Source organism: Nematolebias whitei, chromosome 13 (genome assembly GCF_014905685.2).
Source record: "Nematolebias whitei isolate Nwh7 chromosome 13, NemWhi1, whole genome shotgun sequence".
NCBI classification, from domain to species: domain Eukaryota; kingdom Metazoa; phylum Chordata; class Actinopteri; order Cyprinodontiformes; family Rivulidae; genus Nematolebias; species Nematolebias whitei.
Window position 1 is genome coordinate 38,579,237 of NC_056510.1, and position 15,591 is coordinate 38,594,827.

Genomic DNA, 15,591 nt, shown 5'->3' on the forward strand with positions numbered 1-15,591 from the left:
GAGAAGATACACATGTTCACCGAGTTTCAGATTTATCGGTCGAAAAACGGCTCGGGGCTGAAGTTTTAAAATATTCTAGGGGGCGCTAGAGAGGCTATTGCGCAATCATCATTGTTTCCTGTTCAAGGGGCGGGCAATGATCGATCATAGTGATTTTCATGAACCTCGGATCAAATCTGTGGAATTCAGAGCCAAACGTATTGTAACGGCGTCACTTCTGACTTCTCCACGCCGCCACGCCCACATCCTCCAGGGGAAACGCTTTGCGCTTCAAAGCAAGTCAGACCAACTTGTTATCTGCCTTATAACACAGAATCATCCTGATTGGGTCAAGAGTGTCAGGGAGGGAGCATTCCAAGCAAAAAAAGTCACTTCCTGTTCTGAGGGGGCGGGGCTTTGATGACGTCAAAATTTGACCTCAGGGTATCGTCGGGCAAGGGACAGGGATGACTCGTGCCAAATTTGGTGCAAATGTGTTTTTCAAGTTGAAAGTTGTAGCGTTTGGAAATTTATGGCGTGAAGCTCAACTTTGAGGCCTGGCCACGCCCCTTTAACAAAACGAAACCGAAAGCTTTTGATAACTTTTACTCTTCAATGTCTTAAAGGCCTAATAACCAAGTTTTAAGTCGATCCTTCAAAATCCCTAGGAGGAGTTCGTTAAAATTCACCGTTAAAAACGCCCAAAAATTAACCTTTGACCCAAAATGGCCGACTTCCTGTTGGTTTTGGATCAGAGCTCCAAGAGACTTTTTCATAGGTCCTGAGAAGATACACATGTTCACCAAGTTTCAGATTTATCGGTCGAAAAATGGCTTGGGGCTGAGGTTTTAAAATATTCTAGGGGGCGCTAGAGAGGCTATTGCGCAATTATCATGGTTTCCTGTTCAAGGGGCGGGCAATTATCGATCATAGTGAATTTCATGAACCTCGGATCAAATCTGTGGAATTTAGAGCCAAACGTATTGTAACGGCGTCACTTCTGACTTCGCCACGCCGCCACGCCCACATCCTCCAGGGGAAACGCTTTGCGCTTCAATGCAAGTCAGTCCAACTTGTTATCTGCCTTCTGACACAGGATCATCCTGATTGGGTCAAGAGTGTCAGGGAGGGAGCATTCCAAGCAAAAAAAGTCACTTCCTGTTCTGAGGGGGCGGGGCTTTGATGACGTCAAAATTTGACCTCAGGGTATCGTCGGGCATGGAACAGGCATGACTCGTGCCAAATTTGGTACAAATCTGTTTTTCATTGTGAAAGTTGTAGCGTTTGGAAATTTTTGGCGTGAAGCATAATTTTGAGGTCCGGCCCCGCCCCCTCAACATGCGTCGGTTTGCACCGTTTTGATAACTTTTGGTCCCCCATGCCTACTGAGCAAAATGGCGAAGGTTTGAAAACGATTGAGCAAAATCCCTAGGAGGAGTTCGTTCAAATTCGCCGTGTACGAAAAGTGAAAAACGGCCAAAATTGACCCTTTGACCCAAAATGGCCGACTTCCTGTTGGGTTTAAGGCATACCTCCAAGAGACTTTTTTTCATGATTCGGTGGGTTCTACATATGTACCAAATTTCAGCTCTCTAGGACTTACCAGTTGTCATATCTCACGTTAGGGGGCGCTGTAGAGCAGTTTGGCCACGCCCACTTTTGGTTCCATTATAATACTACTATTTCTCGCGGGGGACAATTTTGGGTAAAGTTTGGCTAGGTTTCCAATATGTTAACCCCTCCAAATAAGCGTTTCAAAGCGGAAGAGAAATATAATAATAATAAACAGCACAATTACAATAGGCCTTCGCAGCGCTTTGCTGCTCGGGCCTAATAATAAGAAACGACACAATTACAATAGGCCTTCGCAGCGCTTTGCTGCTCGGGCCTAATAATAAGAAACGACACAATTACAATAGGCCTTCGCAGCGCTTTGCTGCTCGGGCCTAATAAACCGTCCAGAGGACCTGACTTAACTTTGGTGGATATTTCTACTTGGATTATTGAGCATGAATCCCGACATTAAATTAAGGATTTTGCCTCAAGGCTAAGCCTTGGTAAATGGTAAATGGACTGTACTTATACAGCACCTTTCTATCTGATCCAGATACTCAAAGCACTTTACACTACAATCTGTGCCTCATTTACCCGTTCATACAGCACTCTACTAGATCTCTACAAAGCTAATTGAACAAATCATTCTAAAGAGACTAATCAGAGCTTTATCACATTCATACACTGATGGGACACACATCAGAGGCTATGAGGGGTTCAGTGTCTTGCCCAGGGACACTTCGGCATGTGACTGCTGGTGGATTCGAACCCCCAACTCTTGCATTGGAGGACAACTGCTCTAAGCACTCAGAGCTCAGACTCATCTGTTCATCTTAATTTCTAGTCCATTTTTTTGGTCAATTTTATTTTAATAAAGAAGTTATGTCATACTGGTATTAGAGCGTCCTCTATTGGAAGACAAACCACTGAGGCTTTTCACATGTTCAGATTTAATTCTGCAGGGGTCACTGTAGTTTGTGCTCCAAGTTTTAATGAGTTTCGACAAAAATGGGAAGATTCACTGGAAAACTGGTGGAGACTGTGTGTGTATTTATATGTGTGTGTTGTTTCCTGCAGGTGAAAGAAGCCATTCTGAATGATGAGAACTACTGTCCTCCAGAGACGGCTGTGTTGTTAGCTTCCTACGCCGTCCAAGCCAAGTATGGAGATTACAATAAAGATGTTCACAGGCCTGGTTACCTGGCAAATGACCGGCTACTTCCACAGAGGTACAATACACACTCGCACACATTATTTTACTCCAGGATAATGATGTCTGAATTAGAACATTTATAGATGAATTAAAAACAAACATTAGAAAAATGACACAATCATGAGTTAATACTAGTGTTATTATCTTTCTGTCACTGTGTTTCAGCATGCTTCTGTCCCTCACTGAGGCTGGTACTTCTAAATATTTCAAATTTTTAATCTTGTCCTGCAGAGTTCTGGAGCAGCACAAGCTGACCAAGGAGCAGTGGGAAGACAGAATACAGAGCTGGCATGAGGAGCACAGAGGCATGCTCAGGTAGGTGCACGACTTAATGGCTGTGGCTGAGTGGTTCGAACAGTCATCCTCCAATGCAAGAGTTGGGGGTTCGAATCCACCAGCAGTCACATGCCGAAATGTCCCTGTGCAAGACACTGAACCTGCATTGCCTCCGATGTGTGTCCCATCAGTGTATGAATGTGATCTAAAAAAAGCACTGATTAATCTCATTAGAATGATTTGTTCAAGTAGCTTTGTAGAGATCTAGTAGAGTGCTGTATGAATGGATAAATGAGGACACAGAATGTAGTGTAAAGTGCATTGAGTATCTTGATCAGATAGAAAGGTGCTTTATAAGTACAGTCCATTTACCATTTAATGTGGTTTTACAAGTGTGTGTGTGTGTGTGCGCATGCACGTGCATGCGCTTTAACTCGCAGTCATGAATTCTGGCTCAAATTTTAATTTTATTGATGCAAGTTTGAAATAGTTGATGGGAAACAGGAAAAAGGGAAAGTAATGAACGTAAGCATCACTTCCTCCAAAACATGCTTTGCTTCATGGTTTTTGAAGAAGTTTCTCTGTACAGTGGGAGATGAGTCTGAAAACAGTCAAAATGACAGATTTATTATTGTGTATTTAGTTGATTGCTTAAAACTGTATGTTTTTGTTGCTTACCTTAAATGTATTTCCATGTGGCCTCCACAACTCTGTTGCACTCAAACTCACCTACCTTTTAACAGGACATGATATGAGGAGCATGTTAGAGCTGTTTCATGCTGCTGTGTTCATTTATAATCATCTGCTCACACAGACTCATGGTCGTGCTGCTGTTCAGGGTATTGTTTTTGTACTACTAGTGCTTAGAGTATTTTTAGTTAATGTTTTTCTTAGTTCATATCTTAGATCTTATTACCGTTTTTCTTTTACATTTTAATACTTTTGTTGAATGTAACTGGGACCCTGTGTACACAATTTTGTTCCACCATGTAGGAGGTAAGGGCTTCTGTCTGGGCACTCTTTAACAGGTGTTTATGCTAAGTTTGATCTGGACTGGCCTCACCACATAAATATATATTTAAATTAGTTTTATTGTATTTTAAAACAGATCTGTTGGCATTTAAAGCTCATGTTTTTGTGTCTGCAGAGAAGATGCAATGATGGAGTACCTGAAGATCGCTCAGGATCTGGAGATGTACGGTGTCAACTACTTTGAAATCAAAAACAAGAAGGGCACAGAGCTGTTGCTGGGGGTCGATGCCTTGGGACTCAACATTTATGAACATGAAGACAAGTAATCACTACACACACACACGCACACACACAGTGTGTGAGTTAGTTCAGCTCTGAGTTCTCAGAGGAAATGTCTGATCAGAAATCAGATGTTGGTGTCATTCAACTTGTTCTTGATGTTGCTTTATTCATGGAATCATGATGAACTGGGAGGATGACTCTGACAAATGCTATTGAAGCTCATATCATCAGGCTGCAAGTGGATTTTAGGAGAAAGAAAATTAAATCACAAGAGAAGCATTGATCAGCAGCGACACCCAGCACTAACTTTTATTTTGAAGAGTCCTCTTTTCAGATCTTTATGCAGTTCACATCTGAGAGGCTGTACACACAGCCAGTCAAAGATGTATTTTAATGACTGATTCTTGTGTTTTAATGACTGTTTCATCTTGCTGCTTGCATACAGCACCACCCTCTATTGGTGGAAAGTTAGAAGCACTTTAGTTAAAAGTTAACAATAAAACGGTAAACACAAACCAAGCAGTACAAATCCTTTTCAGATCTTTCTGTTTTCACCCAGAACTTGGAAAAAATTGCTTGTAAAGTTGCACCAAGTTAATCCCTTATTCCCATCCTTATGGTTGAGCTTCATGTTGCCTCAGGTTGTCGCCAAAGATCGGCTTCCCGTGGAGTGAGATCAGAAACATTTCTTTCAACGACAAGAAGTTTGTCATTAAACCCATTGACAAGAAAGCTCCAGTAAGTGTTGATTTAATATGAATAAAAAAGACTAATGTTTTACAGATGAAGCCAATGAATGTGTGATTTGTGTTTCCTTCAGGACTTTGTGTTTTACGCCCCTCGGTTGAGAATCAACAAGCGCGTCCTGGCTTTGTGCATGGGAAACCATGAATTGTACATGAGAAGGAGGAAGCCAGACACCATCGAGGTGCAGCAGATGAAAGCTCAGGCCAGAGAAGAGAAGCACCACAAAATGATGGAGAGGTACAGAAGTCGCTGCTAGTGAGACTTTGAGCCTAAACTCCGTTTTGTCTCACAGGAAATGTTAATTTTTATGGTTTGTGGTATTTTTCTTTTTCATGTTTTGTTTTCTGAAGATAACTAAAGGCTCTGCCTTCATCTCTAGAAGCTTTACAAGTAATAAACAAGTATATGCTAATATGTAAGCATATGAACTGATGAGAGGTCTACCAGTCAGTGCATATGTACATTGATAAATAAAACTTATGTTTTAGCACAGTAATAGTCTTTTTCCACCAGGTGGGCGTGTGAATGAACCAATACTGGAAATGTAACAATTGATAAGACACTTTGTGACATACACACCAGGGGGCAGCAGTGCATTGTAAATAATGATGGAGCTTCAGTACATACCATAAATGTTAGTTGTTTTTCTGTTGACAACAAATAAAAGAAATGTAAGGACATAGTACAGAGCTATTCAACTAAATTGCTTGGGGGGGGGGGGGGGGGGCACAGTTACTGAAAGCCAAGAGCTCAGGGGCCAGACATCTAGCAGTTATTGTCATTAAGAAAGTTTGTTTTATGGTTTAAAATCTAGTTTTATTTCAAATGAACCCATTGGTGGGCCGAACTGAGCTCACCTGTGGGCCTTATGTGTGTCCCGGGCCAACAGTTGAACAGCCCTGACCTCGTATCACACAACATTGCATTTGCATAGGGATCAGTTGGCAGTCAGTACTGATCAGTCTAGGTTTTGTTTGTTAGCAACGTGATTTGATTTTCTGTCCGTGTGGCTGGATGTTTAATCTATTTGCGTTATTAGCACACTTAAAGGGATCAGATACCATAAACTAATATACCACGTAGGGTTGCATGAGATTGGATTTTTGGCCGATATGCCGATATGTTAAAACTTAGTTGGCCGATAACCGATACCAATATTTTTAATGTACTTTCCTTTGTCAGAACATAGCCCTCTTATTTAGGCTTATTTGCTACAAAAATTGTGCAACAGCTGTAAGAGTTGGTGACATATATTCAGTAACAGCCATATGATATGTATAGCACTTTAACTTATATTTAATGAAAAGTGTTAAATGTTATTTATTAGCATTAATCAACTGCAATGCTGTCTCACTTGTGGAGGCTTGTTCCAGGTTCCTGTAGCTGCAGTGTGGGAAACTCTGCACTCTTGTGCATGAAGGACAGCCTTTTTTAAATTCAAAGTTTATGTCTATCCATTGTGCCGTAACACTAATCATGCTAACGGGGCTAACACAACGTCCATATGTCTGTGGTAAAACTCACCCAAGTGCTATCGGCGTTTAGCTTCTTAATGACGTCGGAAATGACTGCTTGTAACTCGGGTAAGGCTACGTCGGAAAAATATCTTCGACTGGGGATCTTGTAGAGGCCCAACGTAGTCCAAAAAATTGGAATCCGACATTCTCAACGAAAAAAAAAGACTTCCACACCGCCGACATTTTGACTTCTTCCTCTCCGCCATGATCAGATCAGGTAGGCGCGCGTGACGTCATCACGTTGTGCAGGCACTGCAGGCATCCTTGTCACTGGGTTGTCATACAAAAACAGCATATTTTATATCGGTGAGTTACAGTGCCTTGCGAAAGTATTCAGCCCCCTTGAACTTTTCAACCTTTTACCACATTTCAGGCTTCAAACATAAAGATATAAAATTTTATTTTTTTGTGAAGAATCAAGAACAAGTGGGACACAATCGTGAAGTGGAATGAAATTTATTGGATCTGTCAATTTTTTTTTAACAAATAAAAAACTGAAAAGTGGGGCGATCAATATTATTGGGCCCCCTTGTGTTAATACTTTGTAGCGCCGCCTGTTGCTGCAGTTCCAGCTGCAAGTCTCTTGGGGTTTGTCTCTGTCAGTTTTGCACATGGAGACACTGAAATTCTTGCCCATTCTTTCTTGCAAAACAGCTCGAGCTCAGTGAGGTTGGATGGAGAGCGTTTGTGAACAGCAGTCTTCAGTTCTTTCCACAGATTCTCGATTGGATTCAGGTCTGGACTTTGACTTGGCCATTCCAACACCTGGATACATTTATTTGTGAACCATTCCATTGTAGATTTGGCTTTATGTTTTGGATCATTGTCTTGTTGGAAGATACATCTCGGGTCTCTTGCAGACTCAAACAGGTTTTCTTCCAGAATGGTCCTGTATTTGGCCCCACCATCTTCCCATTAATTCTGACCATCTTCCCTGTCCCTGCTGGTGAAAAGCAGGCCCAAACCATGATGCTGTCACCACCATGTTTGACAGTGGGAATGGTGTGTTCAGGGTGATGAGCTGTGTTGCTTTTACTCCAAACATATCGTTTTGCATTGTGGCCAAACAGTTCGATTTTGGTTTCATGTGACCAGAGCACCTTCTTCCACATGTTTGGTGTCTCCCAGGTGCTTGTGACAAACTTTAAACAACACTTTTTATTGATATCTTTGAGAAATGGCTTTCTTCTTGCCACTCTTCCATAAAGGCCAGATTTGTGCAGTGTCCGACTGATTGTTGAGACTCTCCCACCTCAGCTGTAGATCTCTGCAGTTCATCCAGAGTGATCATGGGCCTCTTGGCTGCATCTCTGATCAGTCTTCTCCTTGTTCCAGATGAAAGTTTAGAGGGACGGCCGGGTCTTGGTAGATTTGCAGTGGTCTGATACTCCTTCCATTTCAATATGATTGCTTGCACAGTGCTCCTTGGGATGTTTAAAGCTTGGGAAATCTTTTTGTATCCAAATCCAGCTTTTAACTTCTCCACAACAGTATCTCGGACCTGCCTGGTGTGTTCCTTGGTCTTCATGATGCTCTCTGCGCTTTGAACAGAACCCTGAGACTATCACAGAGCAGGTGCATTTATACGGAGACTTGATTACACACAGGTGGTTTCTATTTATCATCATCAGTCATTTGGGACAACATTGGATCATTCATAGATCCTCACTGAACTTCTGGAGTGAGTTTGCTGCTCTGAAAGTAAAGGGGCCCAATAATATTGCACGCCCCCCTTTTCAATTTTTTATTTGTTAAATAAGTTTGACATATCCAATTAATTTCATTCCACTTCACGATTGTGTCCCACTTGTTGATTCTTCACAAAAAATTAAAATTTATATCTTTATGTTTGAAGCCTGAAATGTGGCAAAAGGTTGAAAAGTTCAAAGGGCTGAAGACTTTCACTGTATTTTGATGGAATGGCCGATGTCCGATATTGAACTTTAACGCTAATATCGGCCGATACCATGCAGATAATATTGTGCATCCCTAATACCATGACATTACTGGAATGCATTGCTTGGAAACAGGCTAAAAAAATTTGAAAACATCTCCTAAACTTGTGTTGTAGATTTATTTATTTTTGAATCACAATCAAAAATACATCCTTGTACTCTGTAATATTGGTAATACTGTTTGTATTGAGTCTAACTTTGAAATCTCTTAAATCCAGCTCAGTTCCTTATGAATTTACCTATAACCATATTTAATATATAATATTATATATTAAGTATATTTAATATATAATATTAAACATATTTAATATATAATATTACATAATATGTATTAAGTATATCTAATATATTATACAAGTGTTAGGTGTCAGTCAGCCCAGCTCATGTCAAGATAATTGGAGAGAATTAAAGTAAACTTGATACAAGCCAGTTGATTTCACAAACTGGTGAAGTATCTAAACTTATTTTAGAAAAACCAACAGTTTATTTGCATATTTGCAGGCATACGTGTACAGAAAACCACTGTAGGACATCTGGTAACATTCCTTCAACCTTTATACAGGTTAGTCCCTGTATAAATAAATAGGACATCTGTTAACAGAGGTACAGGCTGTTTGGTAACAACAAGCTTCACTTTAGCGAAAACCAACACCTGCTGTTTACATCTGTAACTTCTAGTCAGGACCATATTTCTAACTAACATGGTTTATTTTCTGCTGTTTCCACAGAGCACAGCTGGAGAATGAGAAGAAAAAGCGTGAGCTTGCAGAGAAAGAGAAGGAGCGGATAGAACGAGAGAAAGAAGAGCTGATTGAGAGGCTGAGGCAGATCGAAGAGCAGACGCAAAGAGCTCAGAAAGGTACGACTGCATCATGGATGCACATGCTCCAGCACTGTCCTTGTTCTTTGTCCCCCGTCGCAGAGCAAAGAGGGGAATTTAGGGAGAGACTGCATCTAGGTGTAAGAATGGTCACTATTGAAAAGTGGGTTGCCACATCAAAATCCAAAATTGCAAACCAACCACCCCTTCCATTTGAAGAAACTGCTTTCTAGTTTTTACAGTGCTTAAAAGTAGTTTCTTCAAATGATCTGGGTAACCCTATGGGTGGCAGAAGATTTTTTTTATGGTGGCCAGGACTAACATTGGCCACCCCCTGGCTCTGCCATTACACCTGGTGGTGGATAAAATTGCTCCCTCTACTCATTAGGATCCGTCACTCTGCTCTGCCCCAGACAAGCAAAACAAAAACCTACTTCCAGTCGTACGCACAATGTAACTCCTATTAATTTAAATATTTTGCACCAAAACCATTCAGGTTTATGTCCAGATGCATGCTCAATAATACACTGCAACAAACGAGTTTGCCTCAGATTGAAGAAGTATTCTGGATAAAAGACGAAATGCTTCAAATAGAAGAATCTGTCCAGAGGACCTGACTCAACCTTGTTAAACTTTAAAATTTACTTGACTTCCCCTTTCATTTCCAGTCCAATGAAATACTCAACTACAAGCATTCGCTTCAATCCTTCAGCGATGAGGCACATCGGCGTACCACTTCTTGCTCCTGTGACTGGTTTGATCATTGGTGACTGGAAGGCACCTATTATTCTACACCCCGGAAGTGTGTCTTCATTTCTCTGTCCGTTAATGCGGCCCAAACCACAATGTTTACCCCTAAAAAAGTTATATCAAAACGACTGTCTCAGCTCCGTGATGTGTGCTATTACTTTTATTGGCATTTCCAGTTTCCATGGCGACATAATTTGCGAACAAAGACGCAACATTTCACCAACTCCAGGAACTAGTTGGTGACTGCCCACTTATTATTCTACACCTGAAAAGCGTATCTTTTTCAACTTTAATGCGGCCCGAACCGCAACGTGGACCCCCACAAAAGTTATATCAAAACGACCGGCTCGGCTCCGGGAAGTGTGCAATTACTTTTATTGGCATTCGCAAGGCAGTGTAATGTAGCCATTTTGAGCATGCATGCTTCGCAAGGCAATGCACTGCTTTCCTTGCATGTTGAACCAAAATGGCTCCATAAGTTACTCAGTTTCTGTGAAGAGTTTTCTCCTATTCATTTCCTATGGGAAGTCTGGTATCTTTGTTTGCAAAATACGTCACCATAGTAACTGCGAATGCCAGTAAAAGTACTTGCACACTTCCCGGAGCCGAGCCAGTCGTTTTTATCTACAAACCGGATTCCAAAAAAGTTGGGACACTAAACAAATTGTGAATAAAACCTGAATGCAATGATGTGGAGGTGCCAACATCTAATATTTTATTCAGAATAGAACACAAATCACAGATCAAAAGTTTAAACTGAGAGAATGTTTCATTTTAAGGGAAAAATCTGTTGTTTCCAAATTTCATGGCGTCAACAAATCCCAAAAAAGTTGGGACAAGTCCATTTTTACCACTGTGTGGCATCCCCTCTTCTTCTTACAACACTCAACAGACGTATGGAGACAGAGGAGACCAGTTTCTCAAGTTTAGAAATAGGAATGCTCTCCCATTCATGTCTAATACAGGCCTCTAACTGTTCAATCGTCTTGGGCCTTCTTTGTCGCACCTTCTTCTTTATGATGCGCCAATTGTTCTCTATAGGTGGAAGATCTGGACTGCAGGCTGGCCATTTCAGTACCCGGATCCTTCTCCTACGTAGCCATGATGTTGTGATTGCTGCAGAATGTGGTCTGGCATTATCGTGTTGAAAAATGCAGGGTCTTCCCTGAAAGAGATGACGTCTAGATGGTGTTATATTTGTGTTTGATAAGAACCAGTCCCCTATTACTGCTCAGGTACTTTTATTAAATCTCTGCTCACAGGTCTGCTCACACAGGTCACAGGTGTATTAAGTATCTCATCAAACTCTTACTCTATTGTTTTCACATTTATACATTCATGTATACTCGTGACTGACACCTACTGGACAAGCATAATACATCCAATCATCACATCCCCCTTTCTTTAAAGTAAGAATGTTACAAAAATAAGCCTGTCAAAATTACTTACATCACCTGCAGCAAATAGAGCATAATACAATATAGCTACAATAAAGCTACCTTAACTTTTACAAAATAGTTGACATACATTTAATACATTTTTCTCTTTTTTTTTTTCTTCCATCTTGTCTCTTTCTTTCCTAACACTCATAAGTCAGTCTGTCAGGTTTTTTCTCAAATCTGGTAGATCTTCTTAGCACCTGTGGATTGTCTCTGGTGGTGTCTGTTTCAGTTGCAGGAATACTTTGAGAGTCCTTACAACCTTCCTTCGACTCACTAACAGTCTCTGATGGAGTTTTCAACTAACTGCGTCGATTACGTCTCAGAACTTGTCTATCTTCAGTTTTTACCTCAAATGAACGTGGAGCTACTTCCTGCAAAACAGTTGCTTTAGTATTCCATCCCTCCGCATCCTGAATCCTGACTGGGTCCTTGTATGACAGTGGGGATAGAATCTTAGCTGATCTGTCATAATATGACTTTTGCTTCACTTTCAGCTGTTGGAACTTGTACTCCAACTTTGATGGTTTCTTTTCACCTTGTACATTACTCCAATAACTTGGCAGAGTTGTGCGAATCTTTCTGTTCATCAAGAGTTCAGCAGGTGAGAATCCACATTGCAGTGGTGATGATCTGTAGCTTAATAAAGCCAAATATGGGTCAGAGTTACTATCTGCAGCTTTCTTCAAAAGTTGTTTGAGAATATGAATTCCTTTCTCCACTTGACCATTTGATTGTGCATAATTTGGACTTGATGTTACATGCTGAAAATTATATTGTTCTGAAAACTTTCGCCATTCTCTGCTGTTAAAGCATGGTCCATTGTCACTCACAACACTATGTGGAATACCATGTCTAGCAAAGATTGATTTAGTATGTGTTATCACACAATTTGATGACATATTTGCTAACAGAGCCATCCCTGGATAGTTTGAATAGTAATCAATGATCACTAGATAGTCTTTGCCTTTGAGATTAAACAAATCCATTCCCACTTTCAGCCATGGTGATGTTGGAATGTCAGCAATCATCATAGGTTCTTTGCTTTGTTTGTTTCTAAATTTCTGACATGTTTCACATTTGCTTATTAGCATCTCAATATCCTTGTTAAGTCCTGGCCAGAATACTGATTCTCTAGCTCTCCTTTTACATTTTTCAATGCCTAGATGACCCTCATGAATCCGTTGCAGAATGTCCTGTCTTAACACTTGTGGAATCACAATTCTGTTGTTTTTCAGTAGCAGTCCATCCACAACACTTAGGTCAGCTCTAACATTGAAAAACTGTGAACACAAACCTACTGGCCATCCTTCATCCAAGTTTTGTATGACCAGCTGTAACTCTGTATCCTTAGCTGTTGCCTCTACTATCTGTCTCAGCTTTTCATCTGACACAGGCAACACAGTAGACACCATGTTCACATGACACTGAACATCCTTCTCAGTTGAACTCACACCATTGTCTGTGGGTGCTCTGGAAAGAGCATCAGCAAGAATCAGGTGTTTTCCTGGAGTGTAGATCAGTGTGAAGTCATACCTCTGCATCTTCATCATCAGTCTCTGAATCCTCGGTGACATTTCATTCAGATTCTTTTTGATGATGGCAACTAAAGGTCGGTGATCTGTTTCTACAATAAAAGATGAAAGTCCATACACATAGCTATGAAAACGTTCTAGTCCATAAGCTAGCCCCAAGCATTCTTTTTCTATCTGGGCGTATCTGCATTCAGCTTTTGTCATGGCTCTGGATGCATAAGCCCCTGGTTTCCATTGTTCATCCTCAGCTTGAAGAAGAACTGCTCCTAGTCCATCTTTTGAAGCATCAGTGGACAGTTTCATTTTTTTCTTAGGGTCATAGAAGGTTAGCACTGGCTCAGTGGTCAAATGTTTTTTTAGCTCCTTCCACTCTTGTTCATGAACTTCTGTCCACTTGAACTGGCTGTCGTTGTATAAGAGTTTGCAGATGTTAGTCATCTTTGCACTCAGATTGGGAATAAATTTGCCTATAAAATTGATCACACCCATAATACGTAGGACACCTGTTTTGTCCGTGGGCTGTGGCATCTTCAATATTGCATTTATTTTATCCCCGTCTGGTTGAACACATTGTGCCGACAATTTATCTCCAAAAAACATGATTTCTTTAACTCCAAACTCACATTTGCTCCTGTTGAGTTTCAGTCCATTCTTCTGTATGCGCTCCATGACACTCCTCAGTCTGTTATTGTGTTCTTGAGCTGTTGATCCCCAGATGATGATGTCATCGATGTAGACTCTTGCTCCTTCCAAGCCTTCGATGGTTCGTTCCATCGCTCTATGAAATATTTCAGGTGCTGATTTTATTCCAAAAGGAAGTCTTAGAAAACAATATCTTCCAAAAGGTGTATTGAAAGTACAATACTTAGTGCTGTTTTCATCCAGCTTTACTTGCCAAAACCCTTGTGATGCATCCAACTTGGTGAAATAACTTGCTCCAGCCATTTCACTTATTATTTCTTCACGAGTGGGGAATCTGATAATGTTCTCTCATGATGTTCTCATTTAGGTCTTTTGGATCCATACATATCCTTAACTCTCCATTCTTTTTCTTTGTGACCACTATGGAATTAACCCAATTTGTGGGCTCTTCCACCTTTCGAATGACTCCCAACATGGTCATTCTGTCCAACTCTTTTTTCAACCCCTCTCGCAGTGGTGCTGGAATGCGACGTGCAGCGTGCACAACAGGCTGAGCTCCCTCACTCAGCTGAATCTTGTACGTGCAGGGTAAAGCACCTAATCCTTTAAAGACATCATCATAATCTTGAAGCACTGCATCAACAGAGTCATAAGATTCATTCAGTCAGACTCTTTTCACCAGTCCAAGTTCTTCACAGGATTTATCACCTAAAAGTGACTCGTGATTCTCATTTACAACTGAGAAGAACACAAGATGTTTTGTCCCTTTAACTGTCACATTAAGCTGACATGTACCAATGCACTCAATAGGTCGTCCATTATAGTCTTTTAGGCCCAACTTTGCTTCTTTTATGTGAGTTTTTTTTTTGCATTTTTTTTATATCAGACATGCTTATGAGATTTGCCTTAGCACCTGTGTCCAATCTGATCCTGATTGCAGTTCCATTTATCAGCAAAGGAGTTATCCATTTATCTTTTCTGGCAACATTTTGTACTTCTGACTCATTTTCACAGTTCACTATGCCAATAAAGAATGTGTCACTTAGGTCGGTTTCCTCCACTAAGTTTACACAATTCCTCTTCTTTTCTTCTTTCCTCTTATTAAAGCACTGCTTTGCAAAGTGGTTCTTTCCACAGCAATTTAAACACTGCTTACCGTAGGCAGGACATTGTCGCAGTTTATGTCGTAACCCACACCGCTTACAGTTGATGACACCATCCTCCTGCAGCTGCCTTTGTGCATTCTGTGCATGCCGTTTTCTCTGGCAGGACACCACTCCTACTGTCGTTGCTCCGTCACTGAACTGCGAAGTAGTTCCTGTTGACAGTTCCGAAAATGTTCTCACTTGCTTTAGAGACAGTTCACTTGCCCGACACATCTTTATAGCAGTTTCCAGAGTCAGTTCCACTTCTCTCAGCAGCCTCTCTCTGAGTTTCCCATCACTTACACCAAAGACGATTTGATCTCTGATCATCGAGTCCTTCAGCAGGCCAAAGTTGCATGACTGGGCTTTCACTTTCAAGTCTGTCAGAAAGTTATCGAAGGGTTAATGCTGGTTCTGCATCCGGGAGCGAAAAACATATCTCTCATAACATTCATTCTTCTTGGGTGAACAGTGAGCATCAAACTTATTGAGCACAACATCCAACTTCTCACTGTCTTCTGAATTATCAAACACAAATGTGTTGTAGACCTCCAAAGCTTGTGGTCCTGCTATGGTCAGCAACATGGCTACCTTTCTTGGCTCCGGCTTTGTCTCCAGGCCCATTGCAGCAACATATAGTTGAAAACGTTGTTTGAAGGCACGCCAGTTTTCATCCACGTTTCCAGTCAGCCTCAAGCTCTCAGGTGGTTTTAGATCCATGATCAGCTTATCAGTTTTCTCCTGACACCATGTTATATTTGTGTT

At 41.0% G+C, this 15,591-nt stretch overlaps 1 protein-coding gene across 1 annotated transcript in view; it reads left to right on the top strand.

The window, feature by feature from the left end:
• The window catches only part of LOC119419711 (radixin), a 77,777-nt gene that overhangs the window by 42,544 nt on the left and 19,642 nt on the right, over window positions 1-15,591 (top strand). Inside the window, exons 4-9 of the mRNA XM_037687098.1 lie at window positions 2,611-2,762; window positions 2,978-3,061; window positions 4,170-4,316; window positions 4,918-5,014; window positions 5,097-5,260; window positions 9,224-9,354. Coding sequence (XP_037543026.1) covers window positions 2,611-2,762; window positions 2,978-3,061; window positions 4,170-4,316; window positions 4,918-5,014; window positions 5,097-5,260; window positions 9,224-9,354 — 775 coding nt within the window. The remainder of the gene's footprint in view (window positions 1-2,610; window positions 2,763-2,977; window positions 3,062-4,169; window positions 4,317-4,917; window positions 5,015-5,096; window positions 5,261-9,223; window positions 9,355-15,591) is intronic.